This window comes from Anarrhichthys ocellatus, unplaced genomic scaffold (assembly GCF_004355925.1).
Source record: "Anarrhichthys ocellatus isolate YVR2014 unplaced genomic scaffold, GSC_Weel_1.0 scaffold111, whole genome shotgun sequence".
Lineage (NCBI taxonomy): Eukaryota > Metazoa > Chordata > Actinopteri > Perciformes > Anarhichadidae > Anarrhichthys > Anarrhichthys ocellatus.
The window spans coordinates 55,582-75,001 of record NW_022280141.1 but is presented as its reverse complement, the minus strand read 5'-3'; the positions used below and the strand labels follow the sequence as shown (position 1 = coordinate 75,001).

At 43.1% G+C, this 19,420-nt stretch overlaps 1 protein-coding gene across 1 annotated transcript in view; it reads left to right on the top strand.

Annotated features, from left to right (window-relative positions):
- Positions 1 to 19,420, top strand: part of slc35h1 (solute carrier family 35 member H1) — a 47,602-nt gene that overhangs the window by 11,571 nt on the left and 16,611 nt on the right. The window contains exons 11-29 of the mRNA XM_031876561.1: positions 133 to 241; positions 2,617 to 2,721; positions 4,911 to 5,054; positions 8,329 to 8,508; positions 9,652 to 9,849; positions 10,918 to 11,085; positions 11,656 to 11,775; positions 11,925 to 12,089; positions 12,305 to 12,463; positions 13,274 to 13,446; positions 13,620 to 13,749; positions 15,117 to 15,262; positions 15,583 to 15,712; positions 16,037 to 16,176; positions 16,537 to 16,663; positions 16,849 to 16,988; positions 17,074 to 17,206; positions 18,750 to 18,895; positions 19,084 to 19,213. Coding sequence (XP_031732421.1) covers positions 133 to 241; positions 2,617 to 2,721; positions 4,911 to 5,054; positions 8,329 to 8,508; positions 9,652 to 9,849; positions 10,918 to 11,085; positions 11,656 to 11,775; positions 11,925 to 12,089; positions 12,305 to 12,463; positions 13,274 to 13,446; positions 13,620 to 13,749; positions 15,117 to 15,262; positions 15,583 to 15,712; positions 16,037 to 16,176; positions 16,537 to 16,663; positions 16,849 to 16,988; positions 17,074 to 17,206; positions 18,750 to 18,895; positions 19,084 to 19,213 — 2,743 coding nt within the window. The remainder of the gene's footprint in view (positions 1 to 132; positions 242 to 2,616; positions 2,722 to 4,910; positions 5,055 to 8,328; positions 8,509 to 9,651; positions 9,850 to 10,917; positions 11,086 to 11,655; positions 11,776 to 11,924; positions 12,090 to 12,304; positions 12,464 to 13,273; positions 13,447 to 13,619; positions 13,750 to 15,116; positions 15,263 to 15,582; positions 15,713 to 16,036; positions 16,177 to 16,536; positions 16,664 to 16,848; positions 16,989 to 17,073; positions 17,207 to 18,749; positions 18,896 to 19,083; positions 19,214 to 19,420) is intronic.

Genomic DNA, 19,420 nt, shown 5'->3' with positions numbered 1-19,420 from the left:
CACACACACACACACACACACACACACACACACACACACACACACACTGTGTGTGTGTGTGTATATATAGAGAGAGAGAGAGAGAGTAAATGAATAAGTATGTGGAATATTTCTTGTTTTTCATGTTTCTAGGTTCCACTCATGTCTCCTCACCTCCTTGCTTCATCATCATCTTTCTGGCTAATGCTGTGTTTCCTGCTCAGTGTCTTCCTGCTGCTGTCCTCAGGGGTCCATGGCCAAGGTAGACTCATTTAAATAACCGAATGTATAACCTTTTGATTACTACTAATAGGAGAGTATGTCTCGTACACAGCTAAAGGTGATGGTGGGGTCTAGATAAACATCTGTGTTGTGTTGTTGTAGTTAATGCTAGCCTTGGGGTGGTCGATATCTTTTAGTTACCAGCTACATTTGGCAAATCATTATCTTTGCTAAAACAGTAGTACCATAAAGCGCCTGCTATTTTGGTCATCTATGGTGTAGACCTACTATATACCACTATTATTATTACAGAAAGTAGCCATAGCCTTCTTTTTCTGCAAGTCAAGGAGACTGACTGCTGGGGATGCTAGCTAGTTAACGTTAGCTTACGTTAGCGGTGCCACAAAAATATAAATTATTTTACCATAACCAGTAACATTAGCAAATGTAACATCATACAATCTCGCAAAATGTATGGTAATGTAGCATTACAATTAGCTTCATTTAGTACCTTACTTTATTCTGTTTGGAAGGAGACACAATGCTGGCAATGCTAGCTTGTTAGCTGCCTGTATCTTATAAGACAATGTAAATTACTATAACCAGTATCGTTAGCATAGATAATGTCGTCTCACACAAGTCAATCATTTAATGTATTGTAATACAAGCATCCACAGTTGCTATGGTGTATCTTCCCCTCAATAGTTTATACATGTTCACATGTCTACAGTAGGTCATCATGCTAGAGTTACTTGTAGTTTGCCTTAAAGCAGATCAGCATATTTCAGCATGTTTCAGTAGCTGCTAGGACAATATATTATCTCTGTGACTGTCACATCCTCTTGAGCGCCATTACTCATGGGCCGCTTCGCTTTAGAAAGACGGTTTTTGGCCTCTAAGTTCATGTCAAACTTCCTCTTTGTCACAGTACAGCTCTGCTCCAACGACGCCTTGTTTGCAGCTGTGCTGTTCATATTTTTAATTGTTTCTGTATGACCATACTGACAGTTTTTGTCTGCTGGTAGAGTTGTACTTTTTACTCGCTCATGACTTCTTTGTGAAAGACACTCGCCCACATAAAAAGCAAAACAGGCGATTTGAAGTCAATTATGCTTATGATCAGACGAGCAATTATCGACAACTTTGTGCAGCACTTGAGCAAACCTCACAGACGACAGTACGAGAGATTTAATGAAAGATTACAAAAATGGAGGCCCAATGTTCAAAGCCTTACTGTAAAGAGCTCATTCAGATATTCACAAACTACTGACACAATCACTGATACACAAGCTATACACTTGGAAACTGAAACGTATTTCATTATTGTGAAGATGTGATATTTGTAATGTAATCAATGAATTGATTAGTTAATATGCTTAATACCTAATGTGCTAATTTCCATACATCACAGTGCTTTGCAATCATTTTGACTGGCTTTTTAGAATTTGCGTTTTCTATATGCTATTTCTATTTATTTACTGGTTACTTTATACTACATTTTGTAAAAAGAAACACTTGGCTAGACTCAAAGAGCTCATTATTTTAGTACTGAACTAAAGAACGATGGCCACAACCAGCTGCTCTCGTCCTACTCACCAGTGAGTACAAAACAGCCACTCTATTCGTCTGCATATCTGCCCGCCTGTGTGGAAAGGTTGTTGTTGTTGTTAGTGGGTCTGTAAGACCTTGACCTCAGTCTCTCTAAATCCCCGTCAGACCCTATCTGATCTGCTGCCAGGCCCCCAAGAAGATGAGGACCCTCCAGAGGCCCCTGGCCCCAATACACAGTCACACACACACACACACACACATACATGCTAGTCAGAAAATAATCTGTTGAGTGCTGAGGGTCATACGTCCACAGAAGCGATGAAGACAAAGTTCTATGATTCATGCTGTTCTTCTTTGCTTCCGCCCCCCCATCTTCCTCCCCATCTATTACCCTGCCACATAGTACATACTAAACCCTGACACACTGTAACTCTGTGCTGTTCCTCTGACATGACCTTTGACCCTCCAGTCCCCAACCAGCGTCCTGTTCCTGTTTCTATACCAGACGGGAGGACAGGGCATGCTTTGATGGATGAAGGGGCAGCTGGAGAGAGGGATGGATGGACAGAGACATGAAAGACTCTGCTTGTTGGGAAGCCCCTGCTGGAAATTATGTAGATGAAGTCGAAACAAGAGACGGATTTGATTTGGGGAGAAGGAAGCGAGACGGGCTCGGCCGTCTTGGAGAGGAGTGAAGAAAGCTTCACAGCTTGTTTCTTTGATCTTTGAAAGGCCTGCAACTGTCATGCTGTCACGCTGTCCTCTCTCTCTTGACCCAAATCCTCGACAAGACAACACGCACACACATTATGAAACCTCAATTTTACTTTCTGTTTTCTTCCTTTTGTGTCTGTGGATGTAAAGGTCGTCTTAAACTGACGGTCCTGTCTGAGGACAGACTGCAGATGAAATGGAAGGAGGCTGACGGACCCGTTCAGGGCTACAAGGTCCGAGTGAGACCCATCTCAGGTGAGACTTTCCTCTCTGTGGTGAAGTTAGCAATACTTGGCCCAGGCCCCTTTAATTCCAATTAAGTGAAATGTTCATGCTACAGCATTGCAGTCATCTTTGTGACAACTCTTCTCTAGTTGGAAACGGCATTTAACCGTAGTGAGAAAGAGCCTTTCCGCTCACTGTCATCCCGGCTGCCTTGAATGTGTCAGCCCTCTTGCTTCTCAGGTGATGGTTTGGATAAGAGCGCAGCTCCCTCTCTCCGCACCTCCTCCTGGCAGGAAGGAAGAATCTGTGATCAACCTCTACCTCAACATTGTTTTCCCTCTGTCACCCTATCTCCCATTCCACACTGGGCAGCTAAGCCCAGGCACGTCTAAAAGAGAGGGGGGGGGGGCTTAGAAGAAGAATTCAATCCAACACGAGACTTGAGGTGTAGGGTCTGCAAGGGCGGGGGGGGGGGCAGTGAGAGGATGAAAAGGTTGTGTAGATGAGATAAAAGAGGGAAGGCAGTACAATCCTGGAAAATGCATTAAGAGTATTTCAGTGGCTGTTGGAGCAGGTTTATTGTCTCTTACAGTGTAAAATATTACTCCAATAACTCCAGTTAGACCTACAGCATGATGCGGGAACATTTTGACCTTTTTGTTCACTTATTTATTGTTTACATGCTGACTTTTGCAACTTAATCTCTTTGGGAAAGGAGAAGTGGATCTGACCCAGAGACACGAGGCCAGTAGACTGTGAAGTGGAGAGGGATGGAGATCAGTACTTTATTACTCACCATGTGGTAGTGTTTTATCAGAAAATATTCTATTACAATAAAATGATGTTTACTTTTACAATAGAAAGAATGAAGTGGAGACACCATTTGAATATGTATATAGCTGTACTGTATTTTTTACTTGCCATGTTATCTTGGTGTGATCATAATTGATTATAAGTGTATGTGAGTGACATTTTTTTCTATAACCCAATGTGCTTATATGGCCATTATGCAAGTGCTTCAATTCGGCTGCCGGAGGAGAGTACCAATGTTAACGGGTGGTATTCCTGCTGAATAAAGGGGGCTTCTGTCATTTAAAAAATACAACCAAAAACATATCTGTAGGTATATAGGAAAGGTTGAGGCAGGAGGGAAACATATCGTACACTGTGTTTGCTATGTTATGGCGGTCATATTGTTAAACATGCTTTATTACAGTTAACATGGACACCAGCTGGCCTCTCTCCACTGCTTTATCTGACTCGGATGAAATCTTAAAATTTGCTGACGATAGCACAGTGGTTGGGTTAGTCACAAAATCTGATGAATCGGCATTTAGGAGGGAGGTGTCTGATCTTGTAAGACGGTGCAGCAGTGATAGCCTTCAGCTCAATAATGAGACACTAAAGAGATGATCACAAAAGAAGGAAATTACCTCTGAAATCGCTGGCAAACCAGTAGAAAATATGAAAGCATTACAATTTCCTATGTAGTAGGGATGCACCAACATCGGGTATTGGTGAATGATATCTGGCGGATCTATTCAATCCAATTCTGTTTATAAACTATACACATTACATTTTATTTCCTCTTAAAGTTTTGACCAATTTGTTGCTCCATTAAAAAGGCTTACACTTGAATTGTAATTCCTGTTCTTTTTTTTAACCCTTTTAGATCACATCCCCGGTCATATAGTGTACCTATTTAACAATATATATATATAAAATCAATCTCTTCCTATTGTCTTTTCTTCCTGTAAAACTAAATATAAAGTATGCTTAGGTAAGCTAATACCAACCAATTATATCAACTTTGAGCAAAAAGGGAGGTGTATGTGGAGCCCCAGTCCTCCGGATTGTGCTACATTCTGAGCCCGCCCACTTTTTAGCGGATGATGATTTACATCCCTCTTGTAACTGTACAGCGCTCAAATATTCCCTTTCACTGAGGATTACCTACAGTATAGAAGCTAAAGACGCTCTTTTTTTGTGTATCTTTCAAATTCATGATATTCTGTTTTATGCATGAGATGGTTTTATTATCATGCTGTGTTGTCTTTTCTCTTCTGCATTATGAGTTATGTAGTAATGGCAATAAAGTTAAATCAGCTCAACTCTCTCCTGCTTATTTTGAATACTTTAGCGACGGAAAAAAGACTTTAGGTGATGTCAGGAAGCCTGCCTTTCCCTTCAGACTTAACCAAAATGCTCATCTGTTCCAGAGGTGCCACAGCCCGAGCTGATGCTGACCACCACGCGGGGCCGGGCGACGGTGGCAGGACTGGACTCCAGTCAGGAATACGCCCTCCAAGTCCTCGTGCTCAATGGGACGACAGAGAAACTTCTCGCAAAGCGACGATTCACCAGTAAGAAACTAGCAAGGTTGGCTGAGAGGAGAGACGATAGAGGTGACCTCCAAGAGCTTATCGTGTATCATCAACATAAAGCATCGTGGGTGAACAGCAACAGACTGTTGACATACAGAAGTTCAACAGTCCTTTATGGAGTTGCGGGTTATTTCCCAACATAAAGATTTTTCCAACATCATATTTGGAACAATAATAATAATAGTAAAGCATCTTAAGATATGCAAGAAAGACTATGCAGTTAAAAAGTAAGAGGCTGGTTTGTGCAGTGAGCAAGCAGAGATGTAGACAGACAGAGAAACATGAAGTATTGGAAAAAGAAAAAGACGACGTAGGGTGTGGAGTGATGTAGAGATATGAGGTAGGCAGTTTGTGTGTGTGTGTGTGTGTGTGTTTATGAGCGAGCTTAAACATGACTGCATATCTATAAAGGCCATTTTATGTGATATGGTGTAAGATTTTAATTTGAATCTGTAATCCTTACATTTTTTCCTCTGATAAACGGGACCGCACAAAAACAAGCTGCAGTTCTTTGTGGGATTGAACGAGGGACGTCATCCACAGGCTGGGTGGGAGTCACAACGTCGACTAGAGATGAAAACATGCTGTTAAAGTCCCTATTGTAGCAAGGGGTGCATTTTTGACATTCTTAATCTTTCTTGGAGTGTGCAGTGGTTCTCCCAATTCCCCACCCCATCAAGTACACACACGCACACGCACACACACAGCGAGTGGGTATAAATACTACTCTAGCTGGATTACAGGCTGAAAGTGGGCTTTGTTTGAAGTCGCTGTGTATACTTACTTGAGTTCAGCGCGTTCCTGGGTTCTGCCCACCAACACATCTCACAAAGGCAACCTCACCAGCAATAATAACACGGTCAGTGATGGCTTTCTGCCCACACTGTTTGTAGGACGAGCAGTTCACAGAGAGGAGAGATTACCGGTCATTTCTGAGGAGACGGGGATGTTTTGATGAAGCGTCACCTGTGTGTGGAGGATTAGGGTCTGTGTGGGAATTGGCATCAGCCCTATTGTCCCTCAGGTTGTTTCAGACATCTCCCTTTCCTACGGCGCTGGCGGTGAATCCCATCACTGCTCTGTGGCTGTCGATTCCCCCTGATTTGTGAGCCCCCCTCACGTTTGGCATTTGATTGTCTTACGTGGATGTAAGCCCGTGGTTGCCTGCGAGCGGGCTGCAAAGTGATAGTAGGTTACTGTGTCGAGTCGAGCGTGTCCAGGCAGGTCTGAAAAACATGTTAATTTGGAAATTTGCAACACCGGCTGTCTGTCTCTCTGGAATGATGGCAGCATGGGAATTCCTTCCTGATGCGTCGCATTTCCCATTTGCTTCAATGCCCTCTGGGCCCAGTACTTATTTCCTCCCTCTGCTGTTGTTGACTTTGTCTGCTAACTCCAGGCAAGGATTTAGCAACAGGATCTGGTGAAGCAGTTAAGCCAGAGGGGTAATGTAACATAACCATGTTCAATGTTACCTCGCTGATCTCAAATGTAACAGGGGGGGCAACAGAAATGACAGTAAGTACGGCAATTCTTAGTTGACTAACACTCGTACCATTTTGTCAACTAATCGATTAGTGGATTTATTCAACATATCTGCAAAGTTTGGAGAGTTTCTCCACAAAGATTCACACAAAAGCACCACTTTAAATCTTGTGTTTATTGTGCTCATAAGTTTCTTAGAAGTAAGTCATTTTGTATGGAAAAGGCATAAAAAAATCAACAAAAGAAATCTTAGTTGACAAAGACCAAAACAACCAATTCGTCAATTAATCAACTAAAAGAGGGCTGCCCCAGAATAATCGCTAACTATTTTGATAATCGATGAATCGTTAAAGTCTTTCTGCAAAAATGAGACTCCCTGCTTTTTTTTAATCAAAACTCAATATGTTTGTTTTTTGGACTGACAAAACAAGACATTTAAATAAATAAAAATAAATAAAATATCAAGACATCACCTAGAAGTCTGAGAAACTGGGAAGGACATTTTTTACTATTTTCTGAAAATTAATAGACCAAACGATTAATCTAAACAGTAATCGTCAGTTTAATGGATAATGAGAATGGATTGCTAGTTGCAGCCATCGACTGTATGTAAGAAGTGGACGAAGTCATCGTGACGTCACCCACTGGTTTGTGGGTTGGCATTTTGAAGCCTCGATTTCAGCGATTTGGATTATGGCCGTCGCCATCTTGGCTTTTTGCAACTGATGAACGGAAGTTACCGTATTTGGAATGTGGAGGAGTGACGTAGAGACACCGTATACGTCTCTGGTAGTGGCATCGACCTGTCAATCACAGTAAGCCCACCCTAAAGCATTCTCTGCTTTATGGTCTGTTTGACTCTAAATGGACCATCATTTACTAAATGAACATCATGCTGTATTGAAGAAGACTTGAAACTAGAGATTGAGACCATAAACTCATGTTTACAATGTTTACTGAGGTAATAAATCAAGAGAGAAGTAGAGTCATTTTCTCATAGACTTCTATACAACCAGACTTCTTTTTGCAACCGGAGGAGTCGCCCCCTGCTGGTCAGCAGAGAGAATGCAAGTTTTAAGATGCTTCTGCATCGGCTTCACTCGGTCTGGTTGCAGCCCTACTGGCAGGTATCTGATCAGATGCTGCTGTCTCAATGTTTCTACCCATGCGGATGATGTTACTTTTTGACGAATGCACACACACTAATTACTAACTTATTTATATTTATGAATAAATAAGCCTGTTAGCATGTTGATGTTACCATTTAGCTAGCATGGCTGAAGACTCGGTAGTAAACATTTTATTTGACCCTGGTATCTGTGAGAAAATGTGTGCACTCACTTCAGGCATCCTCGTGTGATGCTGGTGAGAACGGTGTCATTTAAAATGTCTGTGAGGTTGGTTACAGTTAGCAAATATATGAGCTATATCTATAAAATTGTTGATGTTTTGTCATAGCTTCAGTTAAAGTCATGGCCTGTGCAGTAGCCCACCTTAAACCTATAGCCCTTGTTGTAATCCTAGGCTTAGAGTTCTAACAGATGCAGAGGGATAGTTATTTTTCTGTATATTGGATAGTGATTATTAGATGGTAACGGTGTTTCATATTTGCAGTATATTGGTATATCTACAGTTGATTTGGAAACATGCATAGACATTTTGATGGAGCTTCTTTTTATTAAATTTGAGCCTCACATTTCCTGCACCACTGTGCATTCATGTTATTGACTCTTGATATTGATAACTCATATGTGATTCCCTCCTCCAGTGGAGGGTCTGCGGGAGGAGGAAACGATCCGCAGCGGTAGTCGAGAGCAGAAGAAGAAGACGTTGCCAGGCGGGTCAGGGTCAGGAGACCTGGACGATGTGACGGAGGCTCTGTTGGGCGTGCCGACAATTCTGTATCCGGACCCCACCACCACCACCGCCGCTGCTGCTGCTACTACAGGTAGTGCCTGCTAGTAATAACAACACTATTATTTCCGTGTGATGACTGGGGTCATGTCAAAAACGTATATTCAAAATGTTTTTGAAGCCTCGACCAATCATGTGGGTCTATGAGATTTGTCCACAAGGTGCCTCTGAAGATGATGCTCGGTGGCACTTCTCAGGAACTTTCCCTGTGATTGAAAATAAGCCCTGCAGTTGTTGCCATGTGTCTTTATATTTGTAAAGCACCTTGTGCTCGTTCACACGAGGCACGAAAGCACATGTGTGCGGTCCTGTGAGCGCTGCAGGTTGGGTCACTCTGCCCCGGCCGAAGCCTTGAATATTTAGTCATAGAGGATGTAAAATCATAATGATAACGTTTTGTTTTTACAATTAACACTTGAAATGGTGAAGGTGCTTGCAAATGACAAGGCAGAACAAAATGTAAACCATACTTTGGTGTAAGATTTTATTTAACTTATTTTTTTCTTTTTTCAAAATGAAACAAAACACTGACGATGAGGAAGATCTCAGGGAGATAATAAGAATCAATATGAAACCAATTTAACTCCTACCCTCTAAACTAAAAATACATTATTACTAAGCTTGTTTACAAGATATTAAGTCAATATTCACTGTTGATTGCTACTGAAGCTCCGGAGCCCAAAAATGTATCTCTCCAGTTGAAGATGTGACTGAATCAATTACAAGAAAAGTTTTCCTGTTTGACAAATAGGACGTGCTGTTCCAGAAATGAATCTCCCACTGTTTATGTCTGTTTGGTATAGAACATAAAAACCTACAACAGAGCTTGATCTCTCTGATCTGATCTTCCTCGGCCTCTGTCATTACAACGCTATTTGACCGGAAACGTTGACAAGCCACACATATAAGCAAGCTAGTACAGTAAGTACAGTATACTGCATTTACACACGCCTACACTAAAGAGCTTTGAGACAAATACACACACAATAATGACAGCCCGGCAACAGTGGGTGTAGCACAGGAAGGTGGGCCTGGGGGATTGTGAGCAGTGTTTGATGTTTTATCTATCAGGCAAAGAAAAAGATGTAACTACGTACGATGTAACACATACAGCCTCAACTGGTCCCCTAAGCAGTCTCCACTTTATCTAACCCCACCGATGTGCTCTTTCCTTCAGAGCCCCCAGCAGTAGAAACCCCCTCTCAGCCCCCCGATGAGGCCCAAGAGAAAACCACCAAAGAGAAGAGGAAGAGGAAGAAGGACAAAGAGCGGGATCGTTCGAGAGTGGAGAATAAGGAGGAGCAGGGGACCACACAGGCCAAAGCAGCCGAGGAGAAACCCCGGAAGACACCCTTCCCTACCCAACCGGTGACAGGTAACCTCTGCTCCCCAGTGTCAGGAAACATGACATAACACTGACATTTGTTATTTTAATGAACCAAAACATGATGGAAGCAAACTCCCTTTTAAGCAGGAAGGTAAGCAGGGTATCTTCAAGAACGTCTGGCTACCATCATCTTTGGCTCTTCTTATGAGTGAATGAACAAGAGGCTTGAGAGCAGTGTTTGAAATGTGATGACAGTGTTTTCACAGGGGAGGGACGTGTAAAGGAAAGGATAATGACAGGCCGTCTCGTTTCGGCTGCAGGGCACATGTTTCCTCCTCTCTCTCCCTCACAATCCAAGGGAGCAAGCACACGTTCACATGCATGGGAACTCACTCATTTTCATGGCTGCACCCTGTCGACACATGTACACATGGTATTTACGCTCACATTTTAACACCTACGCCTACCTTTTGCCTGCCTATAAGCATGAAGCCATCTGTTTCTGAAATGAAAACTATACTTTTACCTTTTAATAAACAGATGGGTGACAAATGAAAGGAAGAAACACTACAAAGTGATATAAGTACGGTACAAGGCGGTGCAGCTGTGTTTTGAATAGACGCGGTAATGTTGCAGAGACGAGCATTATAAAGGGTTACGTTGAATCTGCAACTTGTTTACGATTTGGCATATACTGTATGCCAAGGAATAATAAATACGTTACAAGAACATTAGCACCGGACAAAATTAGCTCCTCGCCCACCATGTTCCTGAAAATAATAAGAGACGACTTCCACCGCGTACACGTACCTCCAGCCTTGCCTCTTCTTCTTCTGTTGAGTTTTATGACGGTTGGCATCCATAAGTGTTGCTTTACAGCCATCTGCTGGACTGTCCCATGTCCCATCTATTCATTGCCATGGCATGAGTGAAAGGGCGCAAGACGGAAATGTTCCTGAATGTGTGAATAGTGAAAATCACCAGCGGTGCCTGAAAGGTATCCCAGTAATCTATTGGGAACTATGTGTGAGAACCGCTTCAGTGCTCTTCAGCTAAAGTCTCCTGACCTCTGATCAGTTCAAGACTATTTGCTTCATGCTTCCTTTTTTTATTAAGGTATATCTCCAAGGAAACGATTTGAGTGTGACAGCGCTGCGGCGGCGGACATCATGTTGTTGGTGGACGGCTCCTGGAGCATCGGACGTACCAACTTCAGACGGGTCAGAGACTTCTTGGAGGGCCTGATGACCCCCTTCCGCATCGGGCCGGACCACGTTCAGATCGGTGAGGGTCAGAGTGTGTATTCATGGAAGTCCATGTTTCAGAGGTGCAGATTGTTTAAGGGGTATGCTGTAAGTGATGATGTAAAGTATTTGTTGTTTATTATGACTTTTATATTGCTTAGCTACAGGTGAATTTATTGAAAAATCATTTGATTTCTGCTGATTGGTCCTCCTGTGGGGAGTTATTAGTGCTCACATGCACTCAGACACACTTTCGTTCAAAGCTTTTACAGCAATACTGTTCAGCTATTACGCCACATTTTCTAAAACAGAACATTCTCTTGTCTCACTACATTTCTGGTTGTGGTTGATTAGATTGTAATGGAGCATTGTTAACCTTTTTAAAGAAATAATATGCATTGTTTGCTGGTAAATAAATGCTCATTTTGCTACACTGAGAAGCTGATTTACTAGAATCAAGTCACAGCCTGCCAAATATTGTCTCCTAGCTTTTGGTTGTTAAACAGATCTGTTGTAGAAACAAAATAATGAAGACAAAAGCCTTTCCTAATGGCCTGTCCCACAAAAAAAAAAAAAAGAAATCCTGTTAAATGCTGTGTTTTTGTCCCAGGTCTGACCCAGTACAGCGGAGACCCCCGCACGGAGTGGCAGCTCAACAACTTCACCACAAAAGACCAGCTGTTGGAGGCAGTGAGGAATTTCAGATACAAGGGAGGAAACACATTTACAGGTAAACGCACATCACCATCGATACTGTTAGTGTGTTCGAGCCCCAACATCTGTCTTTCGATTATATGCACATGATGCGTAACGATACGCACACAGTAGAGCACATGCATCGCATGTCTGTCAGTGCGTCACCATGCATCCGTCTCCCAGGCCAGGCGCTGCTCCATGTCATGGATGAGAACATGAGGGCCGAGGCAGGCGCGAGGTCGGGCGCTCCCCTCTTCCTGGTCTTGTTGACCGACGGGAAATCTCAGGATGACGCCATTGCCGCGGCAAACCGGCTGAAGAGCGCCGGCGTGGAGATCATCGCTGTAGGTGAGACTGAAAAGAAGAGAAGGAGAGGCGGCATAGAGGCTAAACACTTCAAGCAGTTTGTCATTTATCCTCTGCATTTGTGTGCACCATGGGACTGTAATCACAGTCTGATGTGGTCTAATGACCATTAAGCAAAAAAGTTTCTGTTATGTTCATGTTGTTAGGCACTCAGAGGCATTTTGTTCAAATCACTAAATGTGTTTCCTGTTATTCAGGTGTAAAGAATGCCGATGAGGCCGAATTGAGACAAGTGGCGTCAGAGCCGGTGGATCTGAACGTCTACAATGTCAACGACTTCCCTCTGCTCAGCAAACTGGTGACACGACTGGTCCACATCCTGTGCGGGAGGATAAAGGACCGTGGCATCTCAAAACGTAACCCATCTATCTGTCTACATATGTGCCTGTCTGTCTTCTCTTCACACACAAGCTTAGGCTGTGTCTGAAATCACTCACTACTCACTATGTAGTGAATTCGCCATTTTGTAGTGCTGTCCGAATGTATTGCGAGATTTATTATACTATAGTGAAAAGTAGTCTACAACCGAAGGTCACTAACAGAGCAAAATGTACCATCATGCATTGTGCTGAGGGAAAAATGGCAGACGCACAAATGAAGAACAGCACTATTGACACAATTTCATGAGTTGTGGTGCGAAAAATTATATATTTAATGTGAGCAGAGCATCACAACACAAACAGCCACAAAGTACTTTGTATTTAATAGTTTGGGAAAATACTTACCTTTCACAATAAAAGCCCTAAACATGCATTATACCCTAATTTACTGCTTTCCAGCAGGAACTTAAATTCACTCAGAGCATTTTGCTATGAAGCAACTCAATACAATATCTTAAAATATGTATTTATCACAGGAAAGCATGTCGGTATTTATTATGGCTGGTCCTTGATCTGGAATGCTATAATTGTGCCACAGCAGTTACGGAATAAACGGCGCAGAGAAAATGACCCGAGTAGTGTCCGAAAGTGTTTTTTCATTTTGCTGATGAGCTCTCTATATAGCCTTCTACATAGAACTCCTCCTGGGACAGTGTGTAGGGAATGAGTGAATGGTTTCGGAGCCGTACATTTTTTTTTTTTTTTTTATGGCGGGCATGAAGTTTTTCAAATTATAAGCATCTTGTTGAGTTTGAGTGTGCCGTTTCCTCGATGCTTTGTCTCCAGGAATGGAGCCTGGGCCCACAGCGGACCCGACCCTCTCCTACCCCAGTCCCACCGATCTCCGCTTCTCTGAACTGGGCTCCAGAGAAGTCCAGCTTCACTGGACCAATCCCACGAAGCCAGTCCAACAGCACAGAGTTGTCTACCACAGCGCCGAGGGTCAGAGTCCACAGGAGGTCAGAACGCAACCTCCCCTTTCGTGTTATTATTGTAAAAAAGATGTGGTCCTGTGTGGGAAGGGAATAAAACACTTAAAAGTAATCCATATTTTTACAGAATATTATAATGTCAAAATACAAGTGTTATGTGCATGTTTAGCGTCTGATTACAAGTGATGCTTTGTCACCAGGTGGTACTGGCCGGCTCAGAGTCCACTGTGCTGCTGGAGGACCTCTCCTCTCAGACGATGTACCACGTGTCCATCTTCCCTGTGTATGAAGACAATGTGGGCCTGGCACTCAGAGGAACTGTCACCACATGTAATACTGACATCACTGCTAAATATTATATTTCAAGAGATTCATTTGTCTTTTCATCGCTCACACATGTCCCTGTCACTGTGACCTCATGTCTCAGTAAAGCCTGGAGAGTGTTTCTTCTAATTTGGCACAAACGTCCACCTGGACTCAAGGGTGAACTGATTAGAATTTGGAGGTCAAAGGTCACTGTCAGAATTATTAATACATGAGTTCTTGAGTAACGGCCAAAAATGTGTTTTGGGACGTCACAATATGTCCAATAGGATAAAATGATGAAGTGGAGGCACGTGGCAGTAATCAACAAATCCTATGAAAAGACCAAAATCAACCAATACTTTATCCTACAAACAAGTCATTGTCTATGTATCCAAATGTATCATCTAGAGCTCCATTGTTGTCCACAAACTATTAAAAACACATCAATGTCATTACCATGAACACACAGGCTGTAGATTACATTGACTCAGTCCCACACACACGTCCTGCTGCCTTAAATACTCACTATTCCATCAAAATATGCAGCTGAAAATAGTACCCAACAAATGCACTATTTCCTTCAAGGCCAGGAAATGTAGACCCTTCTCTCAATGACAGGGTTTATCACAACCTGTTTTAGAGATTTACATCTTCACTTGGGATCTGCTGGGGAATACATCGTTGGCTTTGGTCTTTTCATGGGATTATTTATATATATATGAGAAATATAGAAAATTGCCAGCCTCATCCTCTAAAAATGGGCTGGTTACAGTTTCACAGATGCTAATAGTAGGTTGCATGCTTTTTGGTTTTTAGACTATATCACTGTAGTGTTTTTTGGCTCTTGGTCACTCTGGTCACTATTAACTAATGTTGTGTGTTCATCATAATTTTTTGACATTTTAGCTTGAAAGGTTAATGCATGACCCAAATGTTCAGTTGCAGACCTGCTACAATTCTCTTTCATTAGTCTTTTTTTTAACAATGTGTAGGCACTCCAGATACCCAAATGTATGTGCACAACCACTGAAAAAGTCACTTTTTTTATGATATGTCTTCTCCAACACCATTTACTTCAAGAGAAATGGTTTAATTGAGTTTTTAGCATTTCCAAAAGTACACATAAGAACGCCCAAGGAGGACTCAACAAGTACAAACTCAAAATAAGGAGGAATATTTGCTGAAATAGAGTGCAATCAGTGCTGACTTGTTACCATTCTGTTGGTGACTAAACTACCAGCATATTGACTACACAAGGTGTCTAAAGACACATCAGTAAATCACAGAGATGTACTCAAAGTGCCTATCACAAGTTTACAGGCTTGTTTTTAAGACCATGCTCGTGTACCACAAACCACCTCTGACATCTCTCTGCTCTCGTCATCACTCAGTGCCCCTGGCCATGCCCGCCAACCTGGAGGTGACTCCTTCCTCATACAGCACGCTGAGGGTGAGTTGGGGCGCAGCGCCCGGTGCAACACAGTATATGATCCTGTACTCAGCACTCAACCACGGGGAGCCAGATGACGCCAAGGAGGTGAGAAGTGGATCTCTCTCTTTCTCTCTGTGCAGTGTGTGTGTGTGTGTGTGTGTGTGTGTGTGTGTGTGTGTGTGAGAGACTGTAAAGGCACATGGTTTATAAGTGTATTACACAAATAACCAAGGCAATCAGCAGACAGAAACAGGGCATGTCTTAGATGCAAACAGAGAGCCAACCTTATCTGAAATGTGCTGCTTATTCTTACTTCTTTCATAGTGTTTAATGTACGCGCGGCTCTCCCGTTCCTCGTCGTGACGTACATCTACAGTAAGAACTGCTACCAGACATTTGCTTTTTGTTTTTCTGTGTTGCTGCAGGAGAAATTCAGTGCAGACCAGGCAGCGGTGGAGCTGGCAGGGTTGCTGCCGGCGACAGACTACTCCGTCACTCTTTACGCTCTGTTTGACGAGGATCCCAGCGACCCCGTCACTGCTGTTGCCACCACCTGTAAGACATTCCCCAAAACATTCTCACCCCTTATTTGTAAGTTTCCCCTTCTCTGTCCCCCTTTACTCTTCATCTCACTCCACCTTTTTCTGAGAGTCACTTTTCTCCTATTGTTCCTTCTCTTCATTTCCTACAGATCTTCCTTCCTCACTGTTCCCTCCTCCGTCTCTATTATAGAAGCACTTCTCGCACAGTGACGTCTGAATTGGGATGATAATAATAAATCACTTCGTTACGCTGAATAATCATTTTTCTTTTACCACCTTTATCTTCTTCTTCTTCTTCCCTCCCTTTATATTTTACCATCCCCCCCCCACCCACCAGTGCATCTCCCACCGCCTGCGAGCGTTCAGTTCCCGATGGTCACCCACAGTATGCTGAGGGTGAGCTGGGTGCCCGGAGCCGTGGACGTCCCCGGCCACAGAATCACCTACAGCACCAACCTCGGCAGTGACGTCAAGCAGGTAAACACACCGGTGTCAAACTTTCTGTTTCCAAAACCATGTCCGGAGCTGAGAACGCATCTTTATTTTAAAAGAGAGACGTATACGCAAAATTCTTTTGAGCCACTCTCATGTGACGCTGAATAACAGAGATGATTACAGTTATGCTTCGGCAGTCAACTTCATCTGTTGCTAATCTGTAAGCAATGAGCAGCAAACAACAGAGGAAGTCTTGACCCGAATCCACTGACTACACTGGAACTCCAGGATTATTGTCCGTCGCCTCCAGAGGTTTATCCGCCGTCAGACCGATAGCCGATGGGTTCGGAGGGCCCTGCAGCCACAGTAAGAGTCAGTCATTCATGTTAAATCTCTTTCCAGCTGGAGGTGGCAGGACTGAACTCAGTGGTGGTGCAGAACCTCTCTTCACTCTCCAGATATCTGGTTTCAGTCCAGTCTCACTACCCACTAGGCCTGTCTGCAGCACTCACCAGTAACGTCACCACACGTAAGACACACACACACACACGTGTCTTTAGTGCTTTAAGGCCTCATCTGATGTTACAGAAGGAGATGTCTTGTGTAAAAGCACAGCAGAGAGAAGAAACATTGAATTAAATGTGAATGAAAACATATCCAATCAATCTAAAGTCTCTTTTTTACCTCTCCTGACACACTTTCCTTCTCTCCTAGTGAAGGTGCCTTCCCCATCAGACCTCAGGGTGACTAATTTCTCAGGCAGTGACATCACCGTGCGCTGGGAGGCTGCAGCCGATGACGTCGTCTCGTACCTCATCAAGTGGATCTCCCTCAGTGGAGGAGACCTGAGACAGGTGGGGATGGATAGAGGACGGGTGGAGTGTATATTGTGTTATAATGATTAACGTACAAGTCTTTTTTTTTCCGCTCTTGTTTTAGCTGAGGGCTGGAGGTGAGAGTGAAGGGGCGATCCTGGAGGAGGTGGAGGACGATAAGGAATACCAAATCTCTTTGTCTGCACTTTATGGAGATGGAGCTCAGAGTGAAGCTGTGGCCACACGCTATAGCACCTGTGAGTCGCACACACCCACGCACTGAAAATACCATCAGCAGCACTGGAGAGTCATTTCTAGCACTGAATATGAACTTAAAATATGAAGGAAAAAAATCCTCCAGTGAACCACGAAAATTAATTTTTACACTTCAAGAAGAACTGGGAGGCACGCACAGTATGATCATTGATATTCTCCACATCTGAACAGACAAGCATAGAACATCATCGAAAAGTTTAAGTCCAGTCCTGTGTTGAATATTGCAGCAATATTACTGTCACATATTAACCACTTTGAATCCTGAATCAGTATCTTGCAAATAGTCTGGGGTGTGTTCTGAGACAAAAACAAGCAAGACTTTGTATTTATTGATTCTTCTGTTAATATTGTCAGGTGGGTTGTGGACTTTCCCACGGTGGTGTTGTGTGTATTGTATTTTCTACCACAATGACAGGAAAGCAGCAGATACTTGAAGTCCCAAAAAGAATAACTGAGTAGAATTACTTATTATTTAAAATTGCGATATTGGTTATGCGTTATTTATGATGACGAGTTGAGCTAAAGTTTACATGCTGTCTAGTGGTTTTAACGATCATGCATCTTATTTCGATAGTTGGTTTTACATGTGAGATCCTAATCTTGAAATAGATAGTAACTTAAGCTGTGAAATACATGTAGTGAAGTAAAAACATTTTCCTCTGAAATGTGGTAAAGTAGAACTATAAAGTAGCATGAAATGGAAATACTCAAGTAAAGTACCTCAAAGCTATCAGATATGTACAAATGATACCTGCACATATCTTTCCATTCAGTATTTTTGTTGTAAACCCAGATGATTTAATGGTATCTTTTCGATCAATGCTTTTAAATTGTTAATAAAAGTAGTGATACTTTATTCATTACTTGGTATCAAAAGTTAAAAGGTACATTACTCGTTGTGTTACTTTACTACTTTTGCTTGTTGCCTGCAATTTTCAAACTGCCACAGACTCTTGATGGTATTGACACCTGGACTCTGACTCGTTCACCTTTCGGTTGTATAAGCACTCCTGTGTTGCGTTGGCCTTGTGCTCTTTCTCCCACGCTCCCAGTTTTTTTTTCTTCTGCAGACTGAAGCCAGTTCTTTCACAGTATTTTGCTCCATCCATCCTTCAGTTCTGACAAGATGCCCAGTCCCTGCTGAGGAGAAACATCCCCACAGCATGATGTGTGTCTGTTGAGGCAGAGGCAGTTTTAGGTTTGCACCACACGTGCTGTAGCCCTTTGTGTTTTGGGCAAAAGAAGCTCTCTCTTTTGGGTCTTATCTGACCACAAAACCATGTCCCACGTCTTAGCTGGGTCACTCTCATGCTTTCTCCAGACATGCTTGGGTGTGTTTTTGTCTTGACTCATGGCTTCTTTCCAGCCACCTTTTTAATACAGGGCAGTTTTATGCAGAGTTGGCTGGTGCACCTTCCCGCCACTCTCAGTCACTCAACTCTGTAGCTCCATCAAAGTGATTGTTGGTTGGATTGTTGGTGGCTCACGAGTCTCCTTGCTTTTTTTCATATTTCGTCCCTGCAGTGTCTGGCGGAGGCCCATCCAGCATATCGGTCAGCGAGGAGACAGCCGTCAGCTTGGTGGTCAGCTGGGTACCTCCGAACGCTCACGTGCTCCAGTATCGCGTGACCTACACTGCGCTGACTGCAGCTGAAACCCAGGACAGCACCGTGAGTGGGCTGTAACCATCACTTTCTCAACCGCTTTGTCTTTCATCCTGCCGGACAGTAAATTGTAGTGCTTCTCAGAGGGTCTCGGAGAATCCAGAAAAAACGCAAAGTAGTCCCGTCACCGTGAGGACACACGGACGTTTAACTTGAAAGCTCGACCCTGAAAGGTGGGTTTTGTTTGTCGACAGGTGTTGGTCCCGGGTGGTGAGAAGCGGGTGATGCTGGAGTCGTTACAGACAGATACTCGGTACAGCATCCTGGTCACCGCCGAGTACCGCAACAGAGAAGGAGGCAGCGGTTCTGCTCAGGGCAAAACCAGTGAGTCATACACACCGTACTAAGTTTTGCTCAGATTTATTTTTCTTATAAGTTAAAGTTTCGGACCGTTTCTTAGAGGTTTCTGGTGAAAATCCTAAAATCAAATGTAAAATGAGGTTGTCCACCTTTCTATTTATCGGCCCTCCATTTCACCTGTCTGTCTCTCTCTCTCTCTCTCTCTCTCTCTCTCTCTCTCTCTCTCTCTCT